This window comes from Pipistrellus hanaki, assembly GCF_964339955.1.
Source record: "Pipistrellus hanaki genome assembly, chromosome: 5".
Taxonomy (NCBI): Eukaryota; Metazoa; Chordata; class Mammalia; order Chiroptera; family Vespertilionidae; genus Pipistrellus; species Pipistrellus hanaki.
Genome location: NC_140507.1, coordinates 71302611 through 71317174, shown reverse-complemented (window position 1 = coordinate 71317174; position 14564 = coordinate 71302611). Strand labels below are relative to the sequence as shown.

General features: G+C 55.5%; 2 protein-coding genes and 1 long non-coding RNA gene across 4 annotated transcripts; 2 read left to right on the top strand and 1 right to left on the bottom strand.

The window, feature by feature from the left end:
* Positions 1 to 761: 761 nt before the first annotated feature.
* Positions 762 to 4552, bottom strand: OAZ1 (ornithine decarboxylase antizyme 1). The gene is given in 6 exon segments (XM_084883929.1): positions 762 to 1332; positions 1604 to 1689; positions 2064 to 2236; positions 2696 to 2782; positions 2784 to 2841; positions 4306 to 4552. Coding segments are annotated over 6 exon segments (684 nt in total). The 5' UTR covers positions 4452 to 4552; the 3' UTR covers positions 762 to 1198.
* Positions 4553 to 4568: 16 nt separating this feature from the next.
* Positions 4569 to 6812, top strand: LOC311622686. The gene is made up of 3 exons (XR_014795015.1): positions 4569 to 4684; positions 5170 to 5218; positions 6166 to 6812. It is a non-coding gene; the product is annotated as an uncharacterized lncRNA (long non-coding RNA).
* A 695-nt stretch (positions 6813 to 7507) lies between these two features.
* JSRP1 (junctional sarcoplasmic reticulum protein 1) lies at positions 7508 to 14554 on the top strand. 2 transcript variants are annotated; one of them, XM_084886091.1, is made up of 8 exons: positions 7508 to 7522; positions 10779 to 10831; positions 11751 to 11845; positions 12311 to 12345; positions 12506 to 12635; positions 13160 to 13330; positions 13795 to 13889; positions 14021 to 14554. In XM_084886091.1, the coding sequence occupies exons 3-8, from the start codon at positions 11791 to 11793 to the stop codon at positions 14468 to 14470; spliced, it is 936 nt and encodes a 311-aa protein (XP_084742217.1). In that variant the 5' UTR covers positions 7508 to 7522; positions 10779 to 10831; positions 11751 to 11790; the 3' UTR covers positions 14471 to 14554. The 2 variants fall into 2 exon arrangements, with proteins under 2 accessions (XP_084742217.1, XP_084742216.1); XM_084886090.1 differs by lacking the exon at positions 7508 to 7522 and having other exon boundaries at positions 10736 to 10831.
* The last annotated feature ends 10 nt before the right edge of the window (positions 14555 to 14564 follow it).

The following is a 14564-nucleotide window of genomic DNA, read 5'->3' as shown; positions in this document are numbered from 1 at the left end:
CTAACCCCTAGGTATGACCAGCTCTGTACCTCCAAACCTTTGGAGACTGGCTCCATCATCACTCAGGTAGCTGAATATCCTATCCCACCAGTCTGCCAGCACTTTTCCTCCTGTCAAAAATGTCCCCCTTTGCAGCCTGTTTCCCAGACAAGGCCTGGATATGAATCTCCAGGCAATGTCCAGATGCAGCCAGCAGGTGGCACTAAGATACTGCCAATCTTGGGACTTTAGCTCCCCTCCCCCAACTACAGGAGCAGTGTTCCCTAGCAGTGCTATTCCAGTATGGCATTGCAGCCCGCCAAGGGGCAACAGGGTGGGCCATCCACACACATCCATACTGCCCCCGTTAAGTCCCCTGCAGGCCCACAGCTTCAGGCAGAGGTGAGGCCATTTAGGATAAGTGGAAGCTAGCCAGCCTCCAGCCCTGGCCACCCCAGGGAAGGGCAGGACAGGGGATCTGAAGGCACAAGATGTGGGTGAGGGAGGGCAGACTGTCATCCAGAGCTGCCTGGCTGAGGAGATGGCAAAATGGGGCCCCAGGACCCTGAAATCTGCCACGGACCTAAACCGAGAAGCTCATCCCATAGAACCAGATTGTGGCCAGATGTGAGACTAAGCCATTGGCTTCGCCCCCGAGCCTGTTTCCCGGTTAATCCACTCAGAATGCATCCATCACATACTTGCAAACAGCCCCAGGCCACACCAGGTAACTGAGGCCCCTCCCTCCAGGCCAAGTTAACACCACTGAGCCCAGACAGGTCTTAGATGTAATCATTTTTATTCAGATTTTTTCAAAGCAATAGAAGGGTCGATTAATACCTATCTTTCCAAGTTAGGACCTAAAACTGTTTCCAAAGCTTCAAATAAGAAAACTCCTGCTTGAAGTACAAGGATAATCTGTATCACCTTAAACCAGCAATAAAAAAGTAAAATATAAACTTTTATTTAGAATTAAAGCAAATACTTCAGTATCACAAACACAATATTAAACTTCAAGAAATATACCGCTAATTTGGAGTGAGCATTTATTTGCACAATTACAACATGCGGACAAAACCCAGAAGAGGGGAGCAGGCCTGGCATTTGCACCCAGGGCAGCCATTGGTCACACCACCAGCATGAAGCGAGACACACAAGGGGCTACATCTGCGATGATCTGTCAGTGGTGGCAAAGGTGAGGGCGCAGGTGGTGCAGCTGCTACTCATCCTCCTCAGAAGACTCTCTCTCAAATGTGTAGGCCATGAAGCAAGCGTCGGGTCTCTTGGGGACAAGGGGGTGCCCCGGTCTCACAATCTCAAAGCCCATAAAGCTGAAGGTACGGAGCAGAGCGGCTGTGGGAGAAAACTGCATCTGAGCCCGCTGGCCTCCAGCAACCTGGGCTCTGGGCCCGCCCACCTCCAGAGATGGCCCCTGACAGCCTTCAAGGGGCTCAGCAATATTGGGGGGGACACAGACTGAGGATGCTCATTTGGGCCCCGTGAACAGCATGACCAAGGTTAGACAACAAGACCTTAGGCCACAGGCCTCCTCCCCAGGGCCAGGGGAGTGGGTGCCTTCTCCTTTTATCCCTGCAAGAGCAGCTGGTGATGGGTGGCCACCTACCTCTGTCATCACGGTTCTTGTGGAAGCAAATGAAGACATGGTCAGCATGCAGCTGCTCCTCTGCAAACTCGAGAAGAACTGCAAAGCTGAAGTGCAAGTGTCAGGATCTGTCCAACCTCATGTGCCCCTCCTAAGGGCCCAGCCTGCACCTCCCACTTCTCTTAACGGACTTGACTTATGGGGAGCACAACTTCCAGGTACAGACCTAGAGGCACTGGAACTGGGCCATTCTCTGTGTGGGAGGTTGAGCATCCTTGATCCCATCCCCTCAATGCCAGGATCAACCCTAAGGGCCCCCCCCCAGATGTGACAACCGGATGTCCACAAATATGCCCCAGTGTTCCCCGTGGAGAATCTCCCGAGAACTGCTAGACCACTACTCAAAAAAGGATGGTCGGCCCAACTCTAGACTCTGGCTTCCCTCCTCCCCTAGGAGAGGACTCGCCAGGCCGGCCCTCACCTGTCTTTGCTCCCCTCTGGCAGAGCTCCGCCTGGGATCTCAATGTAGAGGCAGCTGCTGCTCAGCACTGCTCTCCAGTTAATATGTTTGGCATCTGTGAGCCTGGTCTGGACGTTGAGAATTCTCGTCTTGTTATTAGACGTTAGTTCCTCTGTTACATTCAGCCTATTATCCTGTGAAAGGAAAGAACCAAATTCAAACCTTAGACATCAACCCTCACAGACTGAGTGGTCAATCTTCCTCCTCAATGCCACAATTTGGAAAACCCAGAAAAGCACCAAATCACCCCGTCACCAGCCCCCTGCAAAGATGCCTTCCACATGCAGGGCCTCCCAGCCCTCTAGGGGAGGTGGCTCAAGCCAAGGTCAGGGCGGGAGCCCCAGGCTGAGGCGAAAACAGTTCACCAAGGGCTACTTATGGCTCAGTAAGGGCCTGGGCTGCATCTTGCATTCTGAGAATCCAAAAATTCCTAGCACACAGCAGGTGTGTAAGAAATCGCCACTGTGCAGAAGCGGGGGCTGCAGATGTGGTGTGGTGTGGTGTGGTGTGGCGTGGCCAGGCCAGCCCAACCCAGCCCAGCCCAGCCCAACCCCCTCCCCAAGGTTGGAGGAGCCCGAGACCAAGATACTTACAGAGTAAAATAAATTAGCTGAAAGATTGTGATCCCTCTGACTATTCCCTCGCCCACCTGGGATCTTCAGGGGTGGGTGAGGGACATCAGGAGCACCACTGAGGCCCTGGACCCAGGTTACTACAGCAGTTAAGGGAGACCCTGGAACTGAGGGAAAACAGGCTGGTTAGGGTTTGGCCTTTACTGACAGGACCCTGAGCTTCAGCCAGACCAAGCCGAAGGCCAAGGCATTCCAGAGTCCCAACTAGAGTGGTGCCCACCCAGGATCGCCCTCCCCAATCCCATGCTTACACCAGTCAAGGGGTCAAAATCAACAGCCGCCAGTCAGGGCAGCTCAAAAGCTCTACCCACCCCCCTACCCTGATATCAGAGAAACAAGCGGTTACTTAATTGGGCCTTCGTGGGCCATGCTTGTGCGGGTTTTCAGCCCACAATTTCACTTGGTGCTCTTTTTCGTCCTTGAGTTATCTCAAGACAACGACAAAGTCTTACTAACCCAATCCTACCACCCCATCAAGTTTTACTTCCCACTTCTCACTCTGGCCACTTCAGCTTTCCCCCTTTTCTATTTTGCAGTCTGTAGCAAAAATCGGAAACGCTGGCGCATTCTCACGAAGCCCGCAGCATTTCGTAGTTCCAGCGCCGGGCAGGCGGCGCCCCTCCCGCCGGCCGCGGATTGCGTCATCTCGGCAGAGCGGCCCTGCGCCCCGGGGAGATTTTCACAATCACGCAGTCGGGAGCGCCAGCAGCCATTTGCTGCGCAGTGTAAACAAGTCCCAAAGTCGCCTCCATTTTGCACGGCTCCCATCCGGGGCCCCTCAAACGCCTGCCCGTCCGCTTCTCGGCCCAGGATCCCCCCGCTGAGGGGCCAATGGCGCCCCGGAGGTGGATGTCTACGATCTTGCCAACGACAAGTAGAAGGCTTAATATCGGACCCGCGCCCGCTGGAAATGGGCACAACTACGTTCAACCAAAACCTCTCTAACGAGGGGCGGCCAGGAGGCCAGGGCCGTGTCCCCGCGGCGGGGCGGTTCGGAGCCACCCCGAGAAAAGCCTCCGGCGCCGCCTACGTGGCGCAGCCTCGCTCTGCCTGCCCTCGGGGGCCTGGCGCGCCCGGATCCATACGCTTTGGGGCCAAAAAATGGGGGTCACTAGGGCGGCCACGACGGGGCACCTGGCGGGGGACCCCGCTTGTTTGAGTTTCCCCACCGTCGGAGCGCTCAAGACCTTCCCCCCCCCCGTCACCGCTAATGGCCGCGCCCGCAAAGTGCAGATTCATGGGGCTCGTGGGCCCGACTCGGCCTCGAACCAACCCGCCCCCCAAATCTTTCCCCGCGACCCTCTCCCAAACCCGATTTCGTATTTCCGCTGTCCCCCAAACCCAACCAGGTGCCCCCGTGCCCCGGATCGCCTGCTAGGCCGAGACCCCGGACGGGTCCCTCCGCCCGCCCCGCCCCCATCCAGACCAGAACCCGCCCCCCCACCGCGATTGTGGCCTCGACAAAGGGGCGGGTCTCGAGCTCCCGGGACTTCCGTGGCGCCCCGCGGCCGCCACCCGCGAGCTTGCGCGGCGACGCTTCTGGAAGCTTCGGGCAGGGGAGGGGCGCTCACCTCTCACTGCTGTGGCCTCCGCGGCTGTGCAGACTGATGAGAGGCATGGTGCGACTGGCGTGGACGGTGGCGCTAGGTTTATTTCCTTCCTTCTCTCTGGCGAAACAGTGGCTGTTGAGGATCCGCTGCAGGGAGGATTTCACCATCCGGCCGCTGGGGTCCGAAACCAGGAAAACCTCCGCTGCGCCTCTCCCGCGTCGCCGCCGCTGCTCGCCGTTCGCAAAATGGCGCCTCCGCAGCCGCCCGCTTTTATAGGCGCCGCAGAAAGGCCACGCCCCCTACGCCGTCGGGAACGCGGCCGCGCGAGGGGGCGGGGCCGCCGGGAAACAAGGCACGCACGCCCCTCTCGGCTTCTGATTGGCGAACGCCGAGAGAGAGGGTGAGATCACGCCGAGGATTGGGCTAAAAGCTGAGGGTCCCGCCCCCACCCGCTAGCGTCCCTCTGCGGGCGCGCGGAGGGGGCGGGGCCACGGTGGCGCCGAGAACCCGACGCGCGTGCCCACCCCGCCCCACCCCCACATTCGGACCCGAGCCGAATGGTGGCTTCGCGCTGGGTCCGTTTTCGGTGTGTCCCGCTGTGGCCCAATCTCATCTGTGGTCCCCATCGCCGTCACTAGGTCCCCTTCCCCCAGCGGGCCCCCCCCTCTCCCTACCTGTCGGGGCGGGAAAGGGGTCGTGGGACCGCCACCCCCCAATAGGTCAAAATTATTTTCAGTAGTTACCTGCGAAAGATCGGTCACAATGATGGCTTTCTGGATTCGGTCTCTCACGTTTTAAAAAGAATTTTCAACGTTAATGACATTGAAAATTTAGTAAAATATTTTTGTCTAAAATTTGGACTTAACAAAATATTTCTCTTTGCAGATAAAGTCGGATATTTCGTGTGTGGACTAAAAATTTCCCCCAACCAAAGGTATTACTTCGGGCAGTTAAGTTCAGAAACACATTTCACAGAAGAACTAAATTTTGCACTTACCACGCAATGCTACCATTTCTTGTAGGTCCCACTGTGCTTCGTGGTTCCATGTTGTAGGCACAAACAGAAACTTGAAAAGTCACATGGGGTTGAAGCAACTCCTATTTGTTTCTTTGTTTTTACAATCCAGACCCGTCATTTTTATCTCATTTTTATCCCCAATCCACTGTGTTCATTTAGGTCAGAAACACAAACTTTCCCCAAAGGGACCTTGAATAATTACAAAACTGATAGACATTTTACTCTGCAAAACATGTGTCTCTGAATTCCTTTTTATGTGGAATGCAATACTACGTATACAATATAAGTAAGAAAAATGTCTAGTTCACAGTGACATAGGTGATTAAAACAACAACAAAAACTGACAATTGCAGTGGTTGGGCCAACCGAAGAATTTTCTCAGAGAAAAAATATTTCATCAGTGGCATTGCTTAGGATTGCAGCTCATGGGGAAAACATAAAGCAAGTGCATTATCCAGTTAACTTTATGATTGATTTCAATTTTCTTACAGAGGTGCGAACTTTTATTGGGAGGGCTCACGCCCACCATCCTAGGTGGGGCGTAAGCATCCTCATATTTGTAGAATTAGTATCCTTGTTATTATTTAGGCCTCACATTTTCTTTTCTTTCTTTTTTTAAAAAAATATGTTTTATTGATTTTTTACAGAGAGGAAGGGAAAGATATAGAGAGTTAGAAACATCGATGAGAGAGAAACCTCGATCAGCTGCCTCCTGCACGCCCCCCGCTGGGGATGTGCCTGCAACTAAGGCACATGCCCTTGACCAGAATCGAACCTGGGACCCTTGAGTCCACAAGGCCTTACATTTTCTTAAAGCTGGAAGAGCCTCCCAGTTTTGACATTTGTTTTTTCCTTCTTCATAGGTCTCCAGTGTCTTACCCAAACAGGTGACGCCAGGCCAAGAGTCCGGAATCCAGGCCTGCCAATGGCCGGCCACTGGCCACTGAGTCGCACTGTGTTTACCCACCATGACCGAGGCCAGAAAGGGACCGAGATCCCAGCTGACGCCCAGCACGGTGGCTTGCAGTCCCGAAAGGACCGTTGCAGTGGGGTGTCTCCGAGATGTCACCTGCCAACCTGGAATCTGGGGGTAAAACACAGGCAACCCCAGGCCTCCTCAGCTCTCTGGGAACCAGCAGAGGCCTCAGGACCCCGGCACTGAGAGTAGGGGTGCGGAGGGTTCTTTGTTCGTTGGCAGGCCTCGTGCCGTTTCCTGCCAAAGTAAACTTAAATGTGTAACCATCACGGGTGGAAAGAGGGTGGGGGGGGATGCAAGCCTCTTGGAAAACAAACTGAAGCAGGTTGCTTTTTGCAAGGGTGGAGGAGAAAGGGGGGGTGTCTGGGGCCAGGGAGGGCAGGCTGGGAAAAGTCACTGCAGGGGGTCCAGATGCCTGAGGGCTCCCGGCCTGGGCAGGGAGGTGGGGAGCAGTGTCGAGTCACCCTTGTGGGGACAGTGGGCTCTGCCTGTTGTCATTTCTGACACAGCCACAGCAGACTCACCCATGGGGTGCGGGCGGGTGTGTGGTCTGCTTTGCTCCCTATGTGGTGGTGGGGGTGGGGACTGAGGTACTTGCCACCCTGAAGGTTGTTAACACTGAAGCCAGACCGGAATCTCCTTCCGGGTTTCATCCAGCACAGAAAGACCTGCCCCCGGGGGGTGTACAGGAGGCAGCCAATCAATGGTTCTCTCTCATCACTGATGTTTCTATCTCTCCCTCTCTGCGAAACCAATAAACACATATATATTTGTAAAAAGGATTGATTGGATCACTTTACCTCATGGTTACTGTTATTCTCAAGCCTGGCCTCTTATTCCTAACATATTCTCAGGGGAAAAGCTCTTGAGCAAGCAACGAGGAAAAAGGGAAGTGAACAGAACCGCTGGTTTAAACATGCATCAGACATACTTCAGAGAGAAACGGGGCCAAGGAAGGCTCAGACCGTTGCGATTTGGCCACAAATCCACACACACATCTGCGAGGGATGATAAGGCGGCCGTGGTGCTGGGACAGCTTTGTGAAAACACCCCCAGGGACTAGAGGGCATGCGCCAGGATTAGCAGCGCCTGTTTCTGTCTTCTGTCGTTTTGTTTTGTTTTAATTGATTTGAGAGCCAGAGGAAGGGAGAGGGAGAGAGAGAAACATCGATGTAAGAGACACATCAACTGGTTGGCTCCCTCACAAACCTCACTCCAGGGCAGGAAGTGGACCCAAAACCCAAGTATGTGCCGTTGACTGGGAATTGAATCTGAAACTGTTCAGTCCAAGGGTGACACTCTAACCACTGAGAAACACCAGCCAGGGCAAAGCTTATATAGTCTTTTCTTTTCTTTTAAATATATTTTATTAAGTTTTGAGTGAGAGGAAGAGAGAAGGATAGAAAGCTAGAAACATCAATGAGAAACATCGACCAGCTGCCTCTTGCACGCCCCCTACTGGGGATTATGCCCACAACCAAGGTACATACCCTTGACTGGAATCGAACCTGGGACCTTTTAGTCTGTAGGCCGACGCTCTATCCACTGAGCCAAACCGGTTTCAGCATCTTATTTCTTTCCTCTCCTCTCCTCTACTCTTTTCTCCTCTCCTCTCCTCTCCTCTTCTTTTCTACTATATTCTTATTGAATTCAGAGAGGGAGAGAGAGATAGAAACATGAGAGAGGATCATTGATTGGCTGCCTTCTGCATGCCCTCTACTGGGGATGGAGCCAGCAACCCAGGTCATGTGCCCTATTTGGGAATCCAACCGTGATCTGGTTCATAGGTTGGCACTCAACCACTGAGCCACACTGGTAGGGCAAAGCTTATATACTCTTAATATGAACACTCTGTCACTGAATTTTTACACTGGCAGATGTGTATTAAAAATACTTCATATACTAAATACTGCACTGGTTTCTGCATGTATAAAGCCAGCTTTAATAGTTTCTGTCCTACTTGATTAAAAATAGGTCTTAAACAAACTAATTTTAACTGTACTGAAAACTACAACAGTTTAAGAATCTATGACCTTATATCGATATAAAGAAATCAAAAATGTACAAAACACAACTATAAAAGCAAGGAACAATTATGGCCATGCAAAGTATTACACTAAAAATTGCATATAAACGTGATTTTAAGCCCTGGCCTATGCATGTGGCTCAGTGGTTAGAGTATCAACCTGCCCACTGAAGGGTTGAGGGCTTGATTCCTTGTCCAGGGCAGGTACCTGGTTGCAGGTTCGATCCCTGTCCACTCCCAGGCACTTGTGGGAGGCAGCACATGGAGGTGTCTCTTTCACATCAATGTTTCTCTCTCTCTCTCTCTCCTCCCTCTCTCTCTTTGCCTCTCTCTCAAAAAAGTCAATGGCCAAGTGCATAGAGTGTCAACCTGTGGACTGAAGGGTCCCAGGTTAGATTCTGGTCAGGGGCACATGCTCTGGCTTGTGGGCTTGATCCCCAGTGGGGATCAAGGAGTCAGCCAATCAAGTGATTCTCTCTCATCATTGATGTTTCTATCTCTCTCTTCCCTCTCCTTTCCTCTCTGAAATCAATAAAAATAAAATTTTTAAGAAGTCAATGGAGCCGAAACCAGTTTGGCTCAGTGGTAGAGCGTAGGTCTGCGGACTGAAAGGTCCCGGGTTCTATTCCGGTGAAGGCCATGTACGTTGGTTGCCGGCACATCCCCGGTGGGGGGTGTGCAGGAGGCGGCTGATCAATGTTTCTCTCTCATCGACGTTTCTGGCTCTCTCTCTCCCTTCCTCTCTGTAAAAAATCAATAAAATATATTTTTTTTAAAAAAGAAGTCAATGGAAAAAATATCCTCATATGAGGATTAACAACAACAAAAACAAGAAAAAAGAAATGCAGTTTGTAAGTACCGAGCACGCTAACCGATTGTGCCACTGGAGCTCCAAGAAATGCAATTTAAAACAGCAAATTCAGCCGAAACCAGTTTGGCTCAGTGGATAGAGCGTCGGTTTTCATATTTTTGCAAATCTGCTTCATTTAACTTCCTCCAAGGTAGCACTGGCCAATAACTTCTTTACTATTTCCTTAATTCTGTGTATATTCTTAATATCTGTGCTTATACCTTATATGTGTATATAGCCAGACACAAAACACACAGTGTGTGACTCCATGAAATGTTCAGAACAGGCAAATCCACAGAGGCAGGAGTTGGGTGAGAGGTTGCCAGGGGCTGGGGGAGATGAGGGTTTGTAGAGCTACTGCTAATGGGGGCGGGCTTTCTTTCTGGGTTGACGAAATGTTCTGGAATTAGATAGAGGTGATGGTGGCAGAGCTGTACTAAACACCATTGAATTGTACACTTTGTATGGTGTGTAAATAGTATCTCTATAAAGTGTTACTTTTTTTTTTTTTTAATGACAAATAATTTCCCTTACTGCTAGGCTGGGCTGGGTGGTAGGGTATTTGTTGGACCAAACAAAAGTATGCACACACGTGACTAGGTGGCATGATACAGCCTACAGTTATCCAGTGTTTGTTTAAAAAGAGCAATTCCTGCTGAAACTCAGTGGATAGAGTGTCGGCCTGCGGACTGAAAGGTCCCAGGTTCGATTCCTGTCAAGGGCATGTACCTTGGTTGCGGGCACATCTCCAGTGGGGGGGGTGCAGGAGGCAGCTGATCAATGATTCTCTCTCATCGATGTTTCTAGCTCTCTATCCCTCTCTCTTCCTCTCTGTAAAAAATAATATATACTGTATATATATATATAAAATTAAAAAATAAATAAATAAAAAGAGCAACTCCTTTCACCCTCCCTGTGCCCCGGGAGGAAGTGAGCACGTGGCAGATGGGCCGAAGAGCCCAGCTTCCCAAGGTGGCCGATCCTCCAGGAAGCCCTTCCCGCTGCCCTGGGCCCCGCAGGCCAGGCTGGCTGTTGGGCTGGCACACAATCCGTGGTTCAAAAAGGCCTGCTGACAGAATCCACGGAGAAGGCGAGAGGACCACCTTTTATGGTGCGCTCACCCCCTAAGCCCCTTTTCTGATGCTTAGGGACCTGAAAGAACATCCCCAGCTTGCCATGGCCAGCCTGACAGTGGCGCTCGCTCTCTCTCTCTCTCTCTCTCTCTCTCTTTAATATATTTTATTGATTTTTTACAGAGAGGAAGGGAAAGAGATAGAGAGCTACAAACGTCGATGAGAGAGAAACATCGACCAGCTGCCTCTTGCACACCCCCTACTGGGGATGTGCCCGCAACCAATGTATATGCCCTTGACCGGAATCGAACCCAGGACCTTTCAGTCCGCAGACCGCCGCTCTACCACTGAACCAAACTGGTTTCGGCACAGTGGCTCTTTCTGGAGTGGGGGTGGATCGCCCTTCAGCCAATGCCTGGCCCTCCTGCAAGCAGGCTGGGGGGAAGGGGGGTGACGCCCCAGCTGTGCCTGGCTCTCCTCCCCTTCCTGTCCCAGCCACAGAGCTGATTGGCCCTCCCTCTGCCTCTGGCCACCTGTTGCTGTCTTTCCAGGAGTCACCCTCCATCTCCATCCCGGCTACCGGGCCCAGCATGCTGGCTGTGAAGTAAGTGGGGTCGGGAGAGGCCTGGGCGGGGATGAGGGTCCCCAGGGGCCTGGGGAGGGCACCTCTGAAGTCCATGGGGGTCCCCAACTCTCGTGGCTGCCCCCTACACTCCTAGGGGTTCACACCCCCTGCCCATGAGGCCCCTCCACTGCCCTGCTCCAGACCCAGAGCAGAGTCACCTTTCTGCCCAGAGATGGGACACGCTAACACAGGCAGCCAGAGGTGCCAGGGACCCTGAACAGCAGGGCTTTGCGATGCCAACAGACTTGGGTTTGACCTTGGGCTCTCGTACGACCTCTGGGCAGTACCTCGGTCTTTAGCCTCAGTTTCCTCCTCCGCTCTGAAGGAGGAGAGGCAGTGAGAGGAGACAGGGACCCCCTGCCTGTTGTGAACTTGAGCCCCTAGATTTAGGGGACCAGTGGGGAACGAGGTGCCAGGCACTGCAGGTGAGAGTGGTCCAGAGGGAGATCCCTTGGGGGCAGAGGTCTGGAAGGGGGTGTGCTGCGCGCTGGCCATCCCACGGCTCCTGGGCAACGGATAAAAATAGCCCCTGGTCTCAGAGAACATGAGCCGAGCCTGGGGCCCAGGGCTCTGGTCTGAGCTCTTGCTCATCTCTTTGTGACTTTGGGTGGGTCCTAATCCTTTCTGGGTCCCAGCAGCCTCTGCTGTGTACTCAGGGATGCTGGGGCCCCAGAGAGACTAGCCAATGGGGAGGGGTCCCAAGGCAGGCCTCGGGGGGTCAGGGAGTGTACCCGGGCATGCCCTGAGTATGAATTTGCCAGGTAATGAGGGCTCCACGAAGATGGTCCTTCAGGGCTGGGGTAGGCAGAGGCCGGTAATACATGAACTCAGGCCCAGGCTCACTCCGGGGCTCAGTAAATGCAAGCTCCCTCTTTCCCATCCACCGCCCCCTCCACAGCTTGAGCCTGAACTGAACCTGCTGCTTCTCAGACATCTCCATGACAACCATGGCCTTGGAGAAGCCTGATGGAGGCCTGGGCAGCTGCCAGGCGGGTGAGGACCTCTCTGTACTGGCTGGGCTCTGACCAGGCAGGCCCCCAGAGAACTGGGCTGGCAGCATCCTTGGGGGTGCTGGCAGGATGAAGACCACGCCCCCCATTCTGAAGATGGCTCACCTTTAGAGGCGGGACTTGGACCCTCACACTGGCTTAAACTGTGACCCGTGCTCCCATTCCCCACCTCTGGCTCACTGGTGCCTCAGGTGTTATAAGCTTGGCAGCTCCTTGTAGGCTCATTGGTGCCTATAAGAAGCGCTCCCCCCTCCCCAGAGAGGGGCTGGGACACACTGGTTGGGGTTCCAACCCTAGCCTGCCAGGGAACCGCCGTGTGCCTCTCTGCTTTCCTGCCTGTGAAGTGGGAGCAGTCACCAGGCCCTCGCCCAGCAGAGCCCGGAGGAGGGCGGGATTGGCCTGAGGGTCCCCATGACCTTGAGTCTCCTTCCTCTTTTCCCACTAACAGCGGCGGCACCCCGGCTGGCCGACAGCTGGTCCCACGTGAGTAGCTGGGGCTCTGGGGTGTCAGCCCAGGACTCCCCTGGAATCAGGGACACGCTGGCCAAGGAGGGTGGGTTTCTGCAGCCCATGGGAAGGTCTTGGGCTCCCTCCGAGGAAAGACCGGAAGGAAATACCCAAGGTGACTGGTGACTCCCCACAGGATTCTCAGGAGCCAGAGGCGGAGGGCAGCCCTGCGGGTAAAGTGGATACCAGGCCCAAGAAGACAGAAAAGGAGTCTGTGGCCAAAGGGGCCCCAGGATCCGGCAAGGAGAGGCCGAAAGCAGGAGCAAGTCGGTTTGCAGGAGGCAGGGTGACGGGGGGTGGGCATGGGCTGACATGGGGAGCTGCTCCTCGGTGGGGTGGGTGGATCTGGGGTGAAAGGGGGACAGGGTGCTGCAAGGTTGGCTCCTGGCTGTGTGGTGACCAGGTGTCACAGGTAGTGACGGAAAGGTCTGGGAGCTTCTGCTAATCTATAATAAAAGCATAATATGCTAATTAGACCGGACATCCTTCCGGATGGCCTTCCGGACGAAGCCAAGGCAGTGGGGGTCGTGGGGGCGGGGGCAGAAGCAGCCAAAGTGGCAGGGGGCCTAGCCCCTTGCACAAATTTCGTGCATTGGGCCTCTAGCTCATTATAACACCAGCTAAGGTGCTACTAAGCTTCAGCTAAGGACCTAGAATATTCTTCACATACCAGTGAAGCTGCCAAATCAGCCCCCTGCCTAGGGCCACACAGCCAGGCAGGGCTGAGCGGGGTTCAGGGTGCAGGTCCGCCCCTGGGAACCGCGCCCAAACCCCGCACATGTTCCTGAAGCCCCGAGGAGCCCGGCGCGCAAGAAGGCCCAGGCCGCGCCGCCCCCGCAGCCGCCGCCGCCGCCCCCGGCCCTGAGCGAGGAGCTGCCCTGGGGGGACGTGTCGCTCAACAAGTGCCTGGTGCTCGCCTCGCTGGTGGCGCTGCTGGGCTCGGCCTTCCAGCTGTGTCGCGGTGAGCCTGTGCCCCCGGGTCCGAATCTTAGACGTCCCCCTCCCACGTCACCCCCTGTCTCCCCAGCATGGGCCTTGTGCGGGGTCCTCCTCTCTGCACCTCCGAGGTCCGCCTGGGCCCCTCTCTCCCGGATGGGCTTGGCCGCCCCCCCCGCCCCCCCCCCCATACACTGTGCACCTTGTCGTGGAGGAGGGGACCTTCCCCTCCCAGTATGGAGCTTGGTGCACCTCCCTCCCCGGGCTATGCTCCCCTACCCCCCATGGGCCGTGCACTCCCAGGATGACCACGGGCGGCACCTGCAGCCGCAGAGAAATAGGCCCTGTCCGTTAGCCACTGAGGTTTGGTCTCAGCAGCGGGGACCGAACGCTTGCCCAGGGCTGCACCTGTCTGTCCCAGGGAAGAGGGCTGGGACGGACGTGTGTCTGGCTCTTGGCGCCGGCTGATTTACTTCCCCCCCCCCCCAGACATGGTGATTGGAGGGGCGGACGCCCCTGCCCCTGCCCCTGCCCCTGCGCCATGGGTCCCTCCAAGCTCTGCGCCAAAAAAGCCATCGCCCCCGGTAAGAATTTCCTTCAGCGACTGCGGGCGCTGAACCCTCTTCCGAAGGAAGGGGCTGTGCCTGGGACGAGGGAGTACGGGGGGGGGGGGGGGGGGGGTTGCGCTGATTCCATCATCCCGCACTGGTTGCAGCTGAAGCCCGAGGCCTGGACGCCCCCGCCGGGGCCCGCTGCGCCCCCGGTGCCGGCGGAGGAGACAGAGGCTCCCGGGAGTGCGGAGGCTGCAGGGAAGGAGGCCGGGGACCCTGAGGAGGCCGCTGGGGGGGAGCGCGCGCCCCTCGCCCACGAAGGGCCCCAAGGGAGGCCGCAGAAGGAGAGGCCGCGGAGGGAGAGGCCGCGCAAGGAGAGGCCGCGGACCGAAGAGAGACCATGGAAGCCGGAGAAGCCCCGGCCGGCCAGGGAGCCCCGGGAACCTCCGCCCCAGCGAGGGAAGGCACGAGAAGAGGGCCATCGGCCGTGGGAGCGGGACTCCGGAGAGGCCAAGCACAGGAAGAGGCAGGCCTGGGCCTCTCCGCGACGCCCCAGCGCCGAGGACTGGCCTCCGGGCCGCCGGAAGCACCGCGCGGGGAAGGGGTGCGACTGAGCCGGCCCGGGCCCTGCGCCGGGACCCCGGCACGTCTTCCGGGTTAGACCCTGGTCCTCGCGAAATAAAGCGCGTGCTGCGGCCCCACGTCGCC